General features: G+C 44.3%; 2 protein-coding genes across 6 annotated transcripts in view; one reads left to right on the plus strand and one right to left on the minus strand.

The window, feature by feature from the left end:
- FGGY (FGGY carbohydrate kinase domain containing) overlaps positions 1-17,492 on the minus strand; it is a 327,607-nt gene that overhangs the window by 288,594 nt on the left and 21,521 nt on the right. For all 5 annotated transcript variants that reach the window (XM_063344960.1, XM_063344959.1, XM_063344961.1 and 2 more), the window contains 2 exons: positions 7,369-7,504; positions 5,532-5,644 (listed from right to left, as the gene is read on the minus strand). The gene's annotated coding sequence lies outside the window, so the exon portion shown is untranslated. Of the gene's footprint in view, positions 1-5,531; positions 5,645-7,368; positions 7,505-17,492 lie in introns of those variants that run through there.
- Positions 13,200-15,064, plus strand: JUN (Jun proto-oncogene, AP-1 transcription factor subunit). The gene has a single exon (XM_063344971.1). The coding sequence runs from the start codon at positions 13,631-13,633 to the stop codon at positions 14,573-14,575; it is 945 nt and encodes a 314-aa protein (XP_063201041.1). The 5' UTR covers positions 13,200-13,630; the 3' UTR covers positions 14,576-15,064.

Consider the following 17,492-nt stretch of genomic DNA (forward strand, 5'->3'; position numbering starts at 1 on the left):
AGGAAAATAATACGCGCTATTGCCAGTGTCTTTCCTGAGGTGAAAAAAAAGTTCTAAAACGATCATCAACATGAGGCAGCCAGGGATGGACTGGAACTCCTGGGACGAAAGTGGCCCTTTTTCTGCCATTTCAGATCCACGCACCTATTGGATGTGCTTTTATGTTACACACAAGCACTACGTGGACTTGGGAAGAGAGATGACATTCTCAGTAGGACTGTATAAAGGCTTTGTTGCCTTCCATTTTCCTAGGATTTTCAAGTAAAAGCCATATAATGCATACAAGCCATATCAAACAAGAATCTGTAATATTCTTACTGACAGGTCAATTTATATATGCTAGATATTTTCAGGGGAAAACAAACTCAGATGCAATGTTCCTACCTAAATTCTAAGTCTATACGGATTATATTTTATATTCCCCCATTTACAAAGTCCTGTTCATTTCTTTTCCTGTAGCTTTTTGGGATCTACTATACCAGCGTGCCAGACAGAAAATGACTGTAACGAATGAAGTCAGAGTACCGACTGAAAAATACCTATCAGTAGAAAACATTATTTGATACGCTAGTCGACATGAACTAAACCCAGCTGAAAAGCTCTGGAAAGGCACATTGAAAAAATAACTGTGAGAGCATTAAGTAAACAGTTCCCTTACTGGATTTGCTGTAACTGACTAAAACCTTTCTTCCCCTTTCCACATTAAAGGAGAGCCCTAAAACCACATTTTGCATATTTTATTAGTTCAAACCTTTTTTAACATGGTTCCCAGGGCAGACCAAGTCTAACAAACTTTAAAAAAAGAATTTAACATTGTTCTAAAATAACAGTATTAGTATCTGGTGGAGTGTGAACAACAGGACTATCAATAAATGTCTACTCTTATTCCCAGACCCAGAATGGAATTCTAAACAATTTTTAGCCCCTAAGGTTCACAATTTATTGAACTTGAACTTGCGCACCAACTTTAGCAATCAATGTTACCCATTTCACGCCTCTGACTGCCTTCATCGGAGAGAAGAATTGCACATTTGAGGAAAGAAAAACATTTTTGTGACTGTTTTAAAAATCATAGTTGAAAGTTTCTTGAAAGGTCAGAAAGTGAGGAGTTAACCTGCTAGAAACAGATTAGCAGGCAGAGGGTAGGCAAGGTGGTCAGGGGTGTACGGGAAGGATAATCTATCAGATTGATAGCGCCACTATGTATATGGTACAATTATATCTTATCTTCCCAGCCCCGCAACCAAAATAAACCACACCGAAGTCTTGGAGTCTGATTCTGTTGTCTTTGAGTACACACCCCTTAGGGGTGGCGACCCAGGACACACCACACATCTTTTACTTCATGTAAGACAAAATCAAAACAAATATAATCAGTATTTTTCCTTTTCGGACTCTGACTGAGACTCTTTGATGTGTTTTCCCTAATTGTTTTCTCTTTTTAACCACCACACTCAGGGGTTTCTCTGAGCTTACAATGGTCTAGTTTTTATGTAACCTCTTCCATGCGGGCACCTTCCGAAGCTCCCAACACGGCAACTGCTGTAACAGTACACAGCAACACTACACCAAAGAATACCTTGTCCAAATGAAACCAAAAGGGAAATTTAGATGAGTACATTCTGCTTAGGTTGGAATTTTGGCTCAGACACAAGAGTTAACACTCCTGGTCTTGAAAAAAAAGAAGCTCTAATGGAGATACTGAAAATGAAAGTATCTCTTCTACTTCAAAGCTGAAAATCTGGCCACTTCTATAACATGTTTTTCTGCTCTGGGAAATTTTACTTATCTATTCCCATTCATGAAGGGGAAATCCTTGGTCCTACAGGTTAGCAGTGGCTTTGCCGTTCACTTGACTAGACCTGAGATTCCACCAGTATGATTTAGTACCCGTGGTATAGAACTAGTTACATTTCTAATTTCTATCTGGCTGCTTGCCAATTTTTCTTTGTCTTAGCAGCAATTATTCACATTTACATTTTATCTCGATTCTCTTTAGCAATATCCCTATTTACATCCTTAAACAGATTACCACATTCTTTTCAGTGTTACCTAAGCGATGCACTGGCGTACTACAGTTCTAAAATTTTCCAGATCCACTATTAATAAAATGCCTAAACTTAAAATAGGCACTGTGCAAAACTCGCATAACTGGAACACCTATAACATGCCCCGTACACAGCTGCCCTACATCTAAGCCGCCAGTAGATTTCATGAGGTTCTGGAGTTAATTTCCATTTATCAGCTAAGATTTACAGATATGACCGATACTCATTTCTGTTTTCTCTGCTGTGCCTTGTCAAGACACTGCACATGGAGGAAGCAGGAGCTAAGACAAGAACTGGAAACATTTCCTTCACGTGGGAAGGTGCCCTGCTAAGAAACTGCTTATTGAACCTGACAGCGAGCGTATAAACAACATTAGAGGGAGTGCTCACACATGTACTCCCAATAAAGGGGAGGACAAGGCGGTGAAAGTCAGAGCTATTAGAAGACAAATACAAATTAAAGACACTGCTTTTAATCTCCAGGATACTAAAATATTTTTGAGAGCTCCCCGTGTTTGGGGGAGGAGGGACGGAGAGAAGGGGGCAGGGGGAGCGGTAAGCTCTACTGAGACTTTTCGCATGGTTTGTATCACCTTTTGTGGGAAAATCACTCTAGAAAAAAGCAACAGAGGATTTTGAAACTAACAGAAAAGCGCTTGCTAAAAGGTAGCTTGCTCTTTGTAAAACTTCCCATGAGGACTGAAAAAGCACCCTGGGCATGCACTTTACCAGACAGCTTTGCATATGAAATGCTGTTTGTTTCAAAAACAGTTGTATATTTTTAGCAAGGGGTTATTCCTGTCAATTGTCCCCTGATTGCTGATCTGTGAGAGTAAAAGAAAAAAAGGAGTCAGAGCTACCACAAAGATACAAGCGTAACTATAAAAGTGTGTAGGATTTTTGACATTCCCCCTCCTTACCCTGAAACTTTAACCCTTGAGCGAATGCTGCCATATATATTTCCTTTGTTTGGCTGGCTGGTGGGCCACCTGGGAAGCATCAGCACTCTCAGAAGAAAACTGCTATTGTTTATTTGGAATTTCCTTAAAACAAAATCTTGCTGTCCATTACCATTTCCCAGAAAGGTATATTGTTCTATCACCACCCATATCAAATTCAAGTGCAGAGACATGTTTACGGTACGTGCAGCGGCTCAGATAGGCTGGGCTGTTGCAATCCTGTTGCAATCCTGCGCAGAAAACAGAATGTTAACACTGGCATGCTGCTCCCACGCCCTCCCCTTTTCAGGCTTTACATTAATTCAGTGACACCCTGCTAGGCACAAGGTTTATTTACACAACACAAAGTCTTGAGACCAGCCTTTGTTCGACTGCAATGTTGACAGGCTTATGAAGCACTACGGGCTATAGTAAAGGTGTATTAAGAATCAACTGAGGACCACATATGAATGAAATGTTTTGAAACTCACTTGATTGAGTTTCCAGCTGCAGCACAATTCTCTTTTAGCCAGAAGCTGTTGGGACAAACTAGCGACACCCCTGGCTTTCACGGAGACCAGTGAATTGCCCTAACGAGGTGGTTCCATGAGGACTTTAATCCAGGATATGCTGGTGACACCCTGAAAAGAAGCAAATGCCTCTCTCCCCAGCCATTCAGGTTTTTTGCTGGGATAGATGTGAACGGGATGTATTTCCCAACACACTTCACCTCATGGCTGTGTCAGCGCAAGGGAGGGGACAGCGTGGGAGCAGGAAGAGGGCAGGACGGCCTCTTTTGTCAGCAGTGCCGGCCGAAAGCACTTGGGGAACTAGCGACATCCTAAATTGTGCTGATTTACATCTGCTGAAAAGCACTCCTTAGTTTTCCTTAAAAATGATTGCTATATGCATAGCATTTTAAAACTTAACATCCCTGTAAATGCAGGCAAGAAAGCTTAGGTGCAGATTTACTGGGTGGAAGCGTCCAAGGGGGCTGTAAGCTTCACCTCCCCGGGACTAGCAATACCTACTCCTGCGAGGAGGGAGCAGTTATTGCACTCACCCTCTTCCCCAAGGGGTGTATAATGCAAGGAGTTCCCATGTTTCACATGATTATCTTCTTGACAAAGTTTTGGACTAAGTATCAAGGCTTTTTCTTCAAAGAAACTATCTGTGTGATTCTGGAGAGGTGCTTGTCGCTGTGCCTCAGCTTCCCCCTTCTGGGAATCTGACATGTAGTAATTCCTCCTACACAGCACTTTTGACATTAACAGCTCCAAACCACTGTCAGAGCCTCTCGCAGCAGAGACTCTGAATGTAAAGAAAAAAAAAAAACCAAAACCAACTAAACCCCTCCAAAAAAAAAGCAGGGACACAGCAACTGGAAGATATTTGGTCAAAATGTCAGAGAGTGACCAGAGAGTGAAAATGGCATAAATCTAGGTGCCAGTATATCACAGAATCACAGAATGGTTTGGGTTGGAAGGGACCTCAAAGATCATCTAGTTCCACCCCCCCTGCCCTGGCAGGGACACTTCCCACTAGACCAGGCTGCTCAGAGCCTCATCCAGCCTGGTCTTGAACCCCTCCAGGGATGGGGCATTGACAACTTCCCTGGGCAACCTGTTCCAGTGCCTCACCACCCTCACAGTAAAGTATATGCTCTACACAGTCCTGGGTGAGATTCAAAACACATTACAAGGCTGATGAACCAATAAAAATGTCAATGGTTGATATCCTAAAAGCAAATGAGAGCAGTAACAAATATTTTATACTAATAAGTTAATCCTAGATCTTCTTCCAGATGAAATTCCATTCCTTTTCCGTACCTTTTTCCTTAATTATTTTTTTTTAATAAAAATAGTTCATACCACTTGTACAGCATTTGTTCCCCATAGATCTGCATACTTTACCAGAACTTCAGTCTCATTATGCCCATTTTACAGGCAGGGAAACCAAGCCACAGAAATGCAAAAAGTGATTACAGGTCATTCAGCAAGAAGGTAAAACCAGGAAAGACCCAGTTCTATCCCATTTGAGTTTATTCTGTTCTGTTTTCCTCTGCTGGTATACAGAAAATAAGATTACTTCTCAATAAACTCATGAGGTTACATTAAAGAGGTTAACAAATTTTTGCTTTACTTTGTACATTCTCTTGGTTGTCTTGAAGGGATATATGTTCCCCACCACTACTGCTACAGGGTAAGGTAGATACTTTCCAGACCAGTAACTAAATGTGAAATACACAATGTGAAATTAATATTTATGTAATCATCTAGGGCTGAAATTGGCTATCATTGAATTGACCTCAGATCTTTGACATAAATGCCTATTTGAAGCACCTGGCAATAGGCTGTAAGCATCCACACCCAGAACTGCTTTGTCCGGGCTTGCAGATTTGCCAGCCACACACCTTTTCCTATACTGACTGTGAGGAACGCAATAGCTGGAAAACATCAGCACAAAACATGCTTATATAGAACAAGGCTATGTTGTACCATTAGCTCTTACAACACATCTGCTTAACCTCTCTCACAGGACTTACCTGAGTCCACAGCCCATTCTTAGCTGAACAGAAGCCCCTGCAAAACTGCAGCTGGTACCCAGATCTCAAAATGCCATACAGCCATTTTTGGAATGTCTTTCTAGTTGTGCTCCCTAAAAAAAAAAAAAAAAATAATAGAAAAAGAGCAAAATTTAAAAAAAATCCGAATTTCAATTAGCAGCCATCACAGCCCTTAGGCCTTTTCTTTATTATTGTCCTTTTATCCTAAAAATTTTCCTTGATGTCATGAACTTGTTTCTAATATATTCAAATGTTATGGCTTTTTATGTGTTTCATATGTTCTCAACAGACTGCGTAAACAGTCCTGTGAGCTGATCAACGCGCCTGCCAAATGCACTGCCGGCTGTTCATGCGGTACTTCCTCTAGCACATATGTGAATATGCGACTAGTGCTCCTGAACCCATTTTAAAAAACAAGATCTCAGGTAGGAATCAATGCTGATTCTAGACTAAATTTTCCATCTCTGCTTCCTTCTGAAACAAGGGAACATATAGACACTGCAGTGTTGGCAATTTTTACTGAAGAAAAGAGGAAAGAACAGCAATTTTGAGGGTTTCGAGTATCCAGGTTCTCCTATGGAAGTCTTAAGGGGCTGCTGTGAACAGACCAGGACATTTTCATCCTGTGAGGGGACAGGGCTGCCCAGACCAGCAGGCAGCAGCTACGCAGTCGCTCGCTGTGTGATATGTCAGTTGCGATCATAGATCGGGTTGTTTATTATTAATCAGATGGGATTGAGGAAGAGTAGCAGTTTAGTAAAATCTTCTCCAAAACCAAAGTCTTTAACTCTGCTTGTGCTTTCAGGTATTGCCCTACCCAGGCCATGCCCTTTCCTTCCTACAATGCCTTCCTTGGCTATTTGGCAACCCTAACTGCTCCCACACCGTGACTCCGACACAAATGACTGTCATCCAGAGTGAATGTTTCTATTTGAATTACATGAGCAGGCACTCTGTAAACTTCCCCACAGGCTCCGCCACTATAATCCCTGGGAAGGAGCACCCTGCAGGACCTACTTTCACTGTTCATCGCTTTCTCTGTTTGTTGCTTCTACTGTCAGAAACATTACTCGAATTCAGACAGGTGTCCTTACATCTGTCAGCCACCAGCCACTGGTGACATTCAGTAACAGAAACTCACTGTCCGTGCCCAAGCCTGAACCCATGGCACAGAGGAGGAAAGCTTGATTGCTCACTGGAAATCCCTAAGCTCCGTGGTGCTTTACACGAGGCATTTTTGGTCTCATGCAGACTCGCTTCCTTTCCTTCTCCTGTTGCAAGCACTGCTTTATCCCAGGTTGCCAGGAGCCTACTGTTCCAACAGCTGCTAAGACAGAGCGAGGTGTCAACTTTGACAGGATGCCAGATCGTTTATTAATTAAAAATCCAAGCATTTTGTATCCGTTCTGAGACCCTAATCAAAACTGAGCTACTTTACCAAGGGCTCTGAATGGTTAAATCCAGTTATTCTGAGGCTTTCATCCATAATTGTCAATCACCAATCAATGCATTTTGTTGCCACTACTTCCTTTAATATGTGTTTATTGAAACATCAGAATGCCAAAGGATAACTTCAGTTCTCCACAGTGAAACCACACCTTAGTAATGTCTGAACAAATGCATGCTTCCAGCGGGACCTTTGTTACCAAACACAGTAAGTATCTTTTCAAAGGTGTTCATCTGCCTCCCCACCACTCAGCATTAGTATTCTCCTATTTGTATGGTAAATTTTTTCATGCTGCCAGCTCACAATGCTGAGCGCAGCCGTCTGCTTCCCATATGCCACCCGTTCTCCAGTGCCTCCTCAACTGCTTACCTTCACTCTTTGGACTCCCACTGCGGATCAACTGCTATTCTGCCAGCCTTGTTTCTGTGTAGAGGATTTTTCCGACTGTAAGCTCCACAGGATGGGAACTTTGCCCAGTTCTCTATTTCTCGGAGCACGGGTCGTGCTATGGTATAGAAATAACAAACATAGAGGCATTAACGGGGTGATATTTAGATTCATAACACCCTAAAACGCATGGGGAGCAAGGCCCCAGGGTTCCTTTCAGACTCATCTCTAGACAGTGTAGTTAGCTTTTATTTGGTCAGGTTTTTGATCAAAAATTATACAATACATAGACTTGTTTAAATAAAAAAAATTACATAGTTCATAACTTATTGGAAAATATATTTCTGAGCACTTGCACTGACCACTGAAATCCTCTATAAAGCTAGCTGGGAATGGGAAAATAATAGTGAGAAATCTGGTATAACTAACCATTGGGTAAAGAGAAGATCATCCTATCAATCATATCAAATCTTTCATTCATATGTGGCTGCACACAAACATCCAGGGTTTGAATTGCTCAGACAGCATTCTTAAGAAAATGGAAAATGTTTTTGGTGGTTCCTCCCTTACTTCTGCAGTCTTTCTGTGTTTACAGTGTTGCCGTCCTGCCCCAGAGGTAACCCAACAGGTCTTGCAAAGTCTCCTAACTTTGCCCCACCTCCATCATTCACAATCTTGTCTCTCTAACCTACTCATCTTCCTCCATTCCACAAACTAGTAGTTTCAAAGAAATTCAGAGATTAATTAAAATGATTGGTGGGATGAGTAGGTGAGGGGGTCAGGCTAAAGGGCTTGACAAGAAGAAAGATGAAAAGGACTAAACGCGTATAGCTTGGTTATGCGATGACTAATTGAGGGTGGAGGAGATGGACACGATATTCACTTACAAGTGCCTATAGTTCTGAGAAGCATTTTTCATGTGCAAACTAAGACTAGCCGAAGACAAGCTTTTGGTCTTATATAGATCTGGTTCCAGGGTCCTTCACTTTAAGATGTGAATCCTATTCTTCCCCCAGCCTATGCATTCCCTTGTATCCTCAAATATTTATTTTTTTATTATTCCAGCTCAGCTTTCAGCCAGATTCAGTTCCTGGATCTCTGCCTGGCCACATGAGCCCTACTGGGGGCAAAGAGCAAAAGCAGAGGTGGCGCCTCTTTGCCACACCTCTGCCGTGGCACAGACTTAGGTGGACTTGAATCGACCACAAAAACACACCTTGAGGAACGGAGGAGGAACTGGGATCAGTAGCATTTGTGAATTATTTTACTTCCATTTAGCCTAAGGAGCCTTGTGCCGGCTCACTCCCAGCTTCTTTTACTATACCCTGATGTAGTAAATAAAAGAAAAATACTTGCTGCTTCTGAGTCTTCAAACTTTTGCCTCCCTCAGTTAGGGAAACCTGCTCTATTTTAATTCCTTAAGCAAATGGAAAGCAGTATGAGAAGATCCAGTAATTCCCACTCTTATTCACTTCATGCAGACATGAAGCAGGATATCACATTTGAAAGCAGGGAGTAAAAAAAGAAATATATTAAAAATTCTATATATTAAAATAATTGTCTATATAGTAAAAAGGTTGTGGAAACATCTCTGATGAGGGTAAAAAGTGAGATGGTATAACATATCTAAGTTTAAAGAAAAGCTGCATGGAAACAGGCATTTTCTTTCTATGATTACTGTTCCCAATATAAAAGAGCAGAAACTGTCATTTATCCTTTTTTTTTTTTTTTCAAATGGTCTAGAAATAAGCCAAAAGCATTTGTGATACAGGAATGAAACAAAACAATGAACCCATTTATTCCTGGACACCAAATATAATTTAGAGAGATGTGGTATGTATAAGAAATTTTAATTTATCCCTGAAAAGCCATTTAATTATTCAGATTATCTGATTGCCTCAGTCAGTCTTGTATTGATTGATTAGAGAACTTTATAAATCAAAATCTGCATTACTGCTGCTCAAAGCATCTGCCTCTCCCAGCAACAGAGATGTGCAGTTCATTTCCAACCCCTACCCACAAGCTAGTTTATTGAGACATGTAAATGGCTATGGTTTATAAATGGGTCAGTAAGTGTTCTTTCATACTACTAAAGGAATATTTACTTAAGGACATCAGGAAAGGGGGGAAAAGCCCTAAAGTAATAGCTGTTTAATAAATCAGGGCATAGTCACCAAAATTCCCAGCTCTTTGGCTAATGGCCACAAAGGATCACTGTCTCTCTGTTCCCGGGGCCCACTTCTGATCTGTGGCACTCTGCGAGTCTCAGGTGGTGAACTTGGGGCACTCGGCTGAAATCTAAACCGAGACCTCTGTAAGTGCCCGCTCACCAGTCAGTCCCGAATTAGGTAGAAAATCCCCTTGGAGAGGCAAAGAGCATTTGTCTTTGATTTCAGAGCTCTCCTGCTATGCACAACGTTTATGACCAGCTTGACTGTCTATTGCCAGCCTCAACCAAATAACCTCTAAGTGAGTAGCAATTAACATAATGAGTGGACTGATGGGTGTCCCCCATAGCTACAGGCCTCAGTAGCAACACGTCTTTGGCAAACTGGAATGTCTAGTCCTGAAACTCCACCTCTGTAAAAGGAAGGAAGTAGAAAACTAAAATGGGTGGGGGATTAAAAAAAGGAAAAAAAGACATTAAATTAAATTAAATTAAATGACTTTGAGTTAATATCTCCAGCCCAATCCAACACTCACTGAAGCTACTGAAGAACTTGCATTGATATCAGTCAACAGACTATAAAAGCAGAGTTTTTTAGCTTCTACAAACATGTTAGAGCTACACTAACCATGTTCCTTGTAGTCTGAACTTGGCTTTCTAGGACAAAAGAAACATGCAGAAAAAAAAAAAAAAACAAAAAGATAAAACAAAACAAGAAAACTCTAACAAATTAAATATATCAACAATTAATCAGAACAAACTTAATTAGTCTTATTTGTCTATACAGAAAAGTGACTAAAGCAAATTATTTGCATCGCTTCCTATGTAACAGAAACCAGAAAAAAAAAAACTTTTTAGCTGAATTTTAAAATAATTCTTATTTCACAATAAAAACCTCCACACAGCAAACTACTTAAAATTCATATCTTACATTTCTCCAGAATTTCTTCCTTGCATAGACAAGCCCTTTATAAACATCAAAACTGCACGCTGACACAATAGAGACAGATCATTTATGGACTATCTCAGGGGAGTTCTAACGCAGCAAGGACAGCCACATCAGGTCTGACTGGATACCCTATCTCTGACAGGAGCCAAGAGTGGATACCTGCAGAAGCACAGAAAACCAGGGCACAGCAGTTTTGCCTCGGGATGCTCTCCCAGGCACAAGCCATCTGCAGCTTTGGGGTTTCCAGAGCCAGAGATGCACTGCACTCAGCCCTTAAGTGATTCCTCTTCTGTGAATTCATCTAATCGCTTTAAAACCCCTCAGTCCACACAGCACTCTTGCCAAGGAGTTCCACAGCTTAACTACAATACTGTGAAAACATTTCTCTCATTTATTCCAAACCTGCCAGTTTCATTTGATGTCCCTTGGTTCACGTGCCAGAACAGTCGGTCACTGGCCTTTATTTACCTTGTATGTAAAGATTAAAAAGGAATTAAACAACTGCTTGTAGCATTCACTGAATTAATGGATTTCAGAGATTTTCTTATGAATATGCAGTAACTTACTGCTGTTTGGCAAAACTATTTGCAGCTGAAGATACAAGCTGAAGCGCGAGTAGTTTGAGCTATATGCAACAAAGACCAATGCTGCCTGCGTGAAGGTTGTGTGTATACCAACAGCACGCAGTGAGCCCCCACTTTCCAGCCAAAACTTCATATTTTGTGCCACAGACTGCTCACACAAATGTACAAGGAAGTGCATTTATTATTTGCCTAATTCCAGTGAGCATATAAAGTAACACCAGTGCCCACCATGTGGTCAAATGAATATCGTAGCTGAAGTCAGGTGGGAACACCAGGGGAAACAAGGAAGAAAAAAATTAACAACTTCAAACAGGGGAGTTAGACCTTCACTTTTCTTTCATAGATGCTTGTGTTTGTTTGCTTCATTGTTGCTTCCTATACTGTAACTGGTAATTATGTCATTACATCTAGGAAAAAATAGCACTGGAGAATTTGAAAGTGTTATTTTCAAACCTAGACATGTTTGTCAGCTTCACGTATTGTAAAAAGTGATTTAACCTGACAGACCAAGTTCTTCACTGACATTAAAAAGCTGGACCACCCTACAACAGCAGGTAACAGCTTTGTGTTGCAAGCATAAGGAGCACTTGTTGCACTGTCAGCAACACGATCCAACAGTCCACCCCTGTCCTGCTCCGTATTGTCACCATCTGCCCTTAAATAGCTGCTGCACTTTACTCCAGAGGTAGCTGCCCGTTAGCATTCACAAATTCACACCCCCCAGAGAGAGGGTGAGTGCATGGCAAGGTGAGGAGGGAGAAGGTAAGGAAGATGAAACCAGGCAGTAGGGCACACCCGTTTATTAGAGATATGTACTATACTGATGCCTGCCACGTTCAGCATAGGGCAGTTACAGCGAACCAGAGATCGCTTATCTGCTGCCGTGAGGTGAACATGCCCGCAGAGTTTTCTCCTCGGCTAGAGTCCTTCAACTCCAGCCTTTATTTTCCCTCCCGACTAACCTGTACTTTCACAGTAATACTAGGGCACTCTTTCTAAAATTAGGCCGTCGCTGTCCCCTCCCCTTGGAGGACGAGTTTAGAGAACCCCATCAGGAACCAGGCTTTTTCCCGTCAGGTTTTATTTCCCCCCGCTGTTACCCTGGCGCGTTTCTGAGACCGGGAATTGACATCCCCGATCGCCGTTAACGCCAAAGCCGTGCCCTCGCGTACACCCCCACAGCGACGGGGCGGTATCGGACGAAACCCGCATCACCCGCGGGGCTGGGCGGGGAGGAGGCGGCCCACGGGGGCTCCTCAGCCCTGCCGGAGGCCGGCTGAGCGCCCTGGGAGCCGGGCCGCCCTTCCCGCCCGGCGGGGCTCCCCGCGAGAGCCGGCTGTGAAGGCGGGCGAGGGCGAGGCCTCGGCGGCCGCCAGCCCCAGGCACGCCCGACCAGCGGGGAGGGAGGAGGGGAGGCGCTGGGCCCCTCGGCGGGGTGGGGGCCGCCCCGCGGCGGTTGGTGCCCGCCCAGGCCCTGCCTGGAAACCGCACAGGCGGCGGGACGGCGGTAAGGAGGGGAAATCACGTGAGGCCTCCCCCGGAGCGCCACCTGAAGGGCCGTACCAACGGCGGGGGGGGGGGATAGGAGGGAGGGACGACGACACCCACCACAGGCCGGAACGCGGCGCAGTGCGGCCCCGCCTCCAGTACCGGCCTAGAAACACGCAAACGGACGCAAAAGCGAACGGGGAGAGGGCGACGGCTTGGCGTGGGAGGGCCGCGGCGGCGGGAGGGGGCCGAGCGGCGCCCCCGCCCCTCCGGCGGGCGGTTGGTACGTGGCCGTGGAGGAGGAGGCGCCGGCGGCGGCCAACCCCGCGCGCGCTCGGGACGCGGTAACCAGATATTCAAAAACAATACGTCAGCCCACAATGCCCCGAGCCGCCGCCAGCATTACCTCATCCCACAAGGCCCCGCGCCCGCCCTGAGAAGCTTCTAGGGGCGGGGTGGCCATGGCGACCGGCTGATATGCACCGGGCCGGGCCAGCGGCCCGCCTCCCCCGGGAGAGGCGGCGGCAGCCAATGGGGAGCCCGCGGGGTGACATCATGGGCTATTTTTAGCGGGCTCCCGGTCGCTGATAAGTGAAGGGCTCCACGCCGGGAGCGGGCTCAGAGCGCGGGGCGGGAGGGCGGCAGGCAGGCAGGCAGGCAGCGCGATCGGTGGCCGCCGGGTGGAAGCGAGCGGAGCGAGCGCGGAGCCGGGGAGGGGAAAGGAAAAGTACTCGTGGCGGCGGAGCCAGCGTCCCGGCCCCGCGGCGGCGGCAACAGCAGCGAGAGGAAGGAGGGCGGCGAGGCGCCCCGCCGCCCCGCCAGGCCAGGCGGACTCGCAGCGCGGCGGCGGCAGCAGCACCAGGGACCGCGGGCCCGGCCCGCGCCGGGAGAAGCCTCCGCGCCCCGGCGAGAAGAAGTAAGGCTCTGCTTTCTCCTTCCCCCCTCCCTGCGCGGCCGGGAGGGTTGGGGTGGCCGGGCGGAGCGGGGCGCAAGCGGCGGCCGGGCAGCTTCTCCGCGCTGCCGCAGCTCCCGGCGCCACTCCGCGGACTCTGTTCTATGAGTGCAAAGATGGAGCCTACTTTCTACGAGGATGCCCTGAACGCCAGCTTCGTGCCGCCGGAGAGCGGCGGGTATGGATATAATAACGCCAAAGTGCTGAAGCAGAACATGACGCTGAACCTGTCCGACCCATCCAGCAACCTGAAGCCGCACCTGAGGAACAAGAACGCCGACATCCTCACCTCCCCCGACGTGGGACTCCTGAAACTGGCCTCGCCTGAGCTGGAGCGGCTCATCATCCAGTCCAGCAACGGGTTAATCACCACCACGCCGACCCCGACGCAGTTCCTCTGCCCCAAAAATGTCACCGACGAGCAAGAGGGGTTTGCGGAAGGCTTTGTGAGAGCCCTGGCGGAACTGCACAACCAGAACACCATGCCCAGCGTTACCTCCGCGGCTCAACCTGTTAACAGCGGCATGGCACCTGTGTCCTCTATGGCTGGCAACAGTAGTTTCAATACGAATTTGCACAGCGAGCCCCCGGTGTACGCCAATCTCAGCAACTTCAACCCCAACGCGCTCAACTCCGCACCGAACTACAACGCGAACAACATGGGCTATGCACCTCAGCATCACATAAACCCCCAGATGCCTGTGCAGCATCCCCGGCTTCAGGCTCTGAAAGAAGAGCCTCAGACTGTACCTGAAATGCCAGGGGAAACTCCTCCCCTGTCTCCTATTGACATGGAGTCGCAGGAGAGAATCAAAGCCGAGAGAAAACGCATGAGAAACAGAATTGCGGCATCCAAATGCCGGAAAAGGAAGTTGGAAAGGATTGCCAGGTTGGAAGAAAAAGTGAAAACTTTGAAAGCCCAGAACTCAGAGCTGGCATCCACTGCCAACATGCTCAGAGAACAGGTTGCACAGCTTAAGCAGAAGGTCATGAACCATGTCAACAGCGGGTGCCAGCTCATGCTAACACAACAGTTGCAAACGTTTTGAAGAGACTGTCTTAAATGAGAACTGTGATATTGTGGTATAACTAAAACAAAAAACCCAAAGTGGCAGATGCATAAAGCTCGTGGTAAAAGCTGAAAGGCTGAGTCCTGCCTGTGCTCTGCAAAGCGCATGTGTGGAAAGACTGGTGAGCCTTCAGCTTGAGTTGGTGGCGAAGCGGCCAGCACCACTCCGAGAAGTGCTGTTCCTGCCCAGATGAGACGTCAGATCTTCGTTTAACATTGACCAAGACCTGCATGGACCTAACATTCGATGATCATTCAGTATTAAAGGTTAAACTGCAATAGAAACTGTAGATTGCTTTATGTAGTATTCCTAAGAAAAAAAAAAAAAGTGGGAGGGAGGTTTGTGGGAGGCTGATAAACAAAAAAGAACTATTCTGCCTGCCTTCAAGTAAATTGTGTATGTACATATCTTTTTTTATTTTATTTTATGAAAGTTGATTAATGTCAATAAACTACTTCATGACTTTGTAAGTTATTTTTATGTTGTTTATTTGGGCACTGCCCAGTATTGTTTGTAAATAAGAGGCTTTTTTTTAGCACTCTGAGTTTACCATTTGTAATAAAGTATAATTTTTTAATGTTTCTGTTTCTGGAAAAAATTCTAGAAGGTTCTATTATATTTAAGAAAAATAAAATAATTAAAATGCATTTCCCCCTCACACTTTTTTTTTTTGCTAGTACCTGAGTTGGGAAAATGCTCTTTGTGCTGAACTCTAAAGGGTAGGGATTATGTTAGACTTTACTCTGTAACTACAGGCATGTCCTGGAGAATGTGTGAGGAGAGGGAGGAGTTAGATTCTGATCACCAAACTACTCCAGTTTTTTTATTTGTCCTGAAGTTGTAGTTCTCAGTCGTAACCTGTCCAGCTTGCCTGCCATACTCTAGTGGCCCAGTTTAGACGGGTAACACTGAGCAGGTTGTAGAGTGGTAGAAAGCCAGTGTATGAAATTGCTCCATAATTGGAGCGACTGACTACTTGATCTGACATGCTTTTTGTTAAGTTAATGCCCTCAAGAAGATAAGGCAAGTGATCGTATTTTAAAAAAAAAAATACAAACATGCTGTAGACTTTGAAAATAGAAACATTCACTATTATTCCTGTGTTGCTTCCTAGGTAGGACGTGACCCTTGTTTGTTGGTATTTATGACAATGCTGCTGTCAATAGTAAAATAATTCTATAAGCCTTTCCTTATCTTGAAATCCTTTCCCTATCTTGAAATCCTTTCCCTTTTGGGTGTCGCTGTGGGTTCTAAACTTTTTAGCAATAGAAAAGCTGGGAAAACTGAACCTAGTAGGAAATGAAAAGGGCAACTTGTTGAAAAACAGCAACTCCTGTTGCTAGTTTTCAGCAACTTGCTGAAAACAGCAACTTCTCTGGCACTTCCCATATATTTTTTTTTTATAAAATATTCTTGGATTTTAGTATAATGACAATTTAAATACATGCCTTAGAAACATGCTACTTAACTCATCGGGGAGGGGGGGAACAATTACTATACCAGGATTTTCAACACTGTACCCTATTCATGTCATTTTGTAAGCATATACATTTGAAGGGAGGGAGGCCAGATTGTTTCCTGCTTGCTGTTTAGAGCCAAACATCTAAGAGGAAATAGATGCTATCAAAAGACAGCCAAAAAATTTATATAATATATATTATTAGTGAATGCTAATGTTTTAGAGCAGGTAGTCTTTAAAATTTCTTTTTTTTTCTTAAAATAGGAATAGGCATAACTTTAACTGAAGTGACAGTCTTGTTTAAGGTCACTTCACAAGATGACTAGGTAAGTGGATATATACACCTTTACTGATACCCTGAAACTTGCAACTACTTGCGGGTCAGTTCCTGACAGGAAGCATAGAAGTATCTTTCTTTCTTTTTTCCCCCCATATTATAAATATTTTATTGTATGAAGGGTTGTTTTAATGTTTAAAATATGATAATATGGTAATCTCCTTCCACATGATAATCCAAGTGTCAAGGTGTGCACTGTTTAGATGGTGTTTGCTGCTGTCAGAGGAATACAATTGTAATAACACCAACCAAACAAAGGGTTACTAGGAGGATACTGTAGTTTGCCAAGAGTACATTTTGCTGATGTCAGCAACCCGGAAGGTAAGTTGATTTTGACCATATGTAGGAATAGACAGCAGAGGGATAATACACAGCACTGCTGGGTGTGGTTTTACAGGGATTTAGCAAGTGCCAACTAGCAAAATAAGCAGGGCAAGGAGATTAATTACATGCAAAGGTGCATGTTTAACTCTCAACAGTGCTGGGTTATGGAATAGATGTTACTAGCAAGCATTTTGCTTAATCACCTAATTACGTAAAAAATAAATACATTATATAAAATACTATGTTAATTAAATACAGCTGAGTGACAGTCTGCTCCACCCTATTCTAATACGCACACACAGACATTTAGCATTGCAGTTATGTGTTTTCTCTCTCAAGTACGACATTCTGTAGCACGGGCAAAAAAAGTTACTGAGTAATAGCTCTGCTCGTTATGTGGCATCGTCGGACGGGTTGGCTTCTGTGACACCAGTTACTCAATTCGGTCCAGCTTAGGAGGTACTGGTGTCCAGTCAGAGAACCTACCATCAAGCAAGGTGGGTTTTAGTGCCAGTTACGAAGCTTCACAAGGAGAAGGGTGATTTAGATGAACCCTTTCTTTGGTACCACATCTGGTTTAAGGATCAGGCCAAAACCAGGGCAAAGTAAGTTTATATGCCCTCCACCTCCAGCGGTAAATGGCGTGGTGGGCTATGAGCCTCTTGTTATTTGGTTCACTTCAGCATAGATTAAAATTCAGCACTCATTATATTACTAGATCACTTGGTGATCTATACACACAACTGTAATGAAAGACGTGCGTGCATTTGTATGTG

This window comes from Chroicocephalus ridibundus, chromosome 8, assembly GCF_963924245.1.
Source record: "Chroicocephalus ridibundus chromosome 8, bChrRid1.1, whole genome shotgun sequence".
NCBI lineage: Eukaryota > Metazoa > Chordata > Aves > Charadriiformes > Laridae > Chroicocephalus > Chroicocephalus ridibundus.

Coding starts and splice junctions, on each gene's coding strand:
- JUN (XM_063344971.1), top strand. CDS start 13,631: ATGAGTGCAAAGATGGAGCCTACTTTCTACGAGGATGCCCTGAACGCC.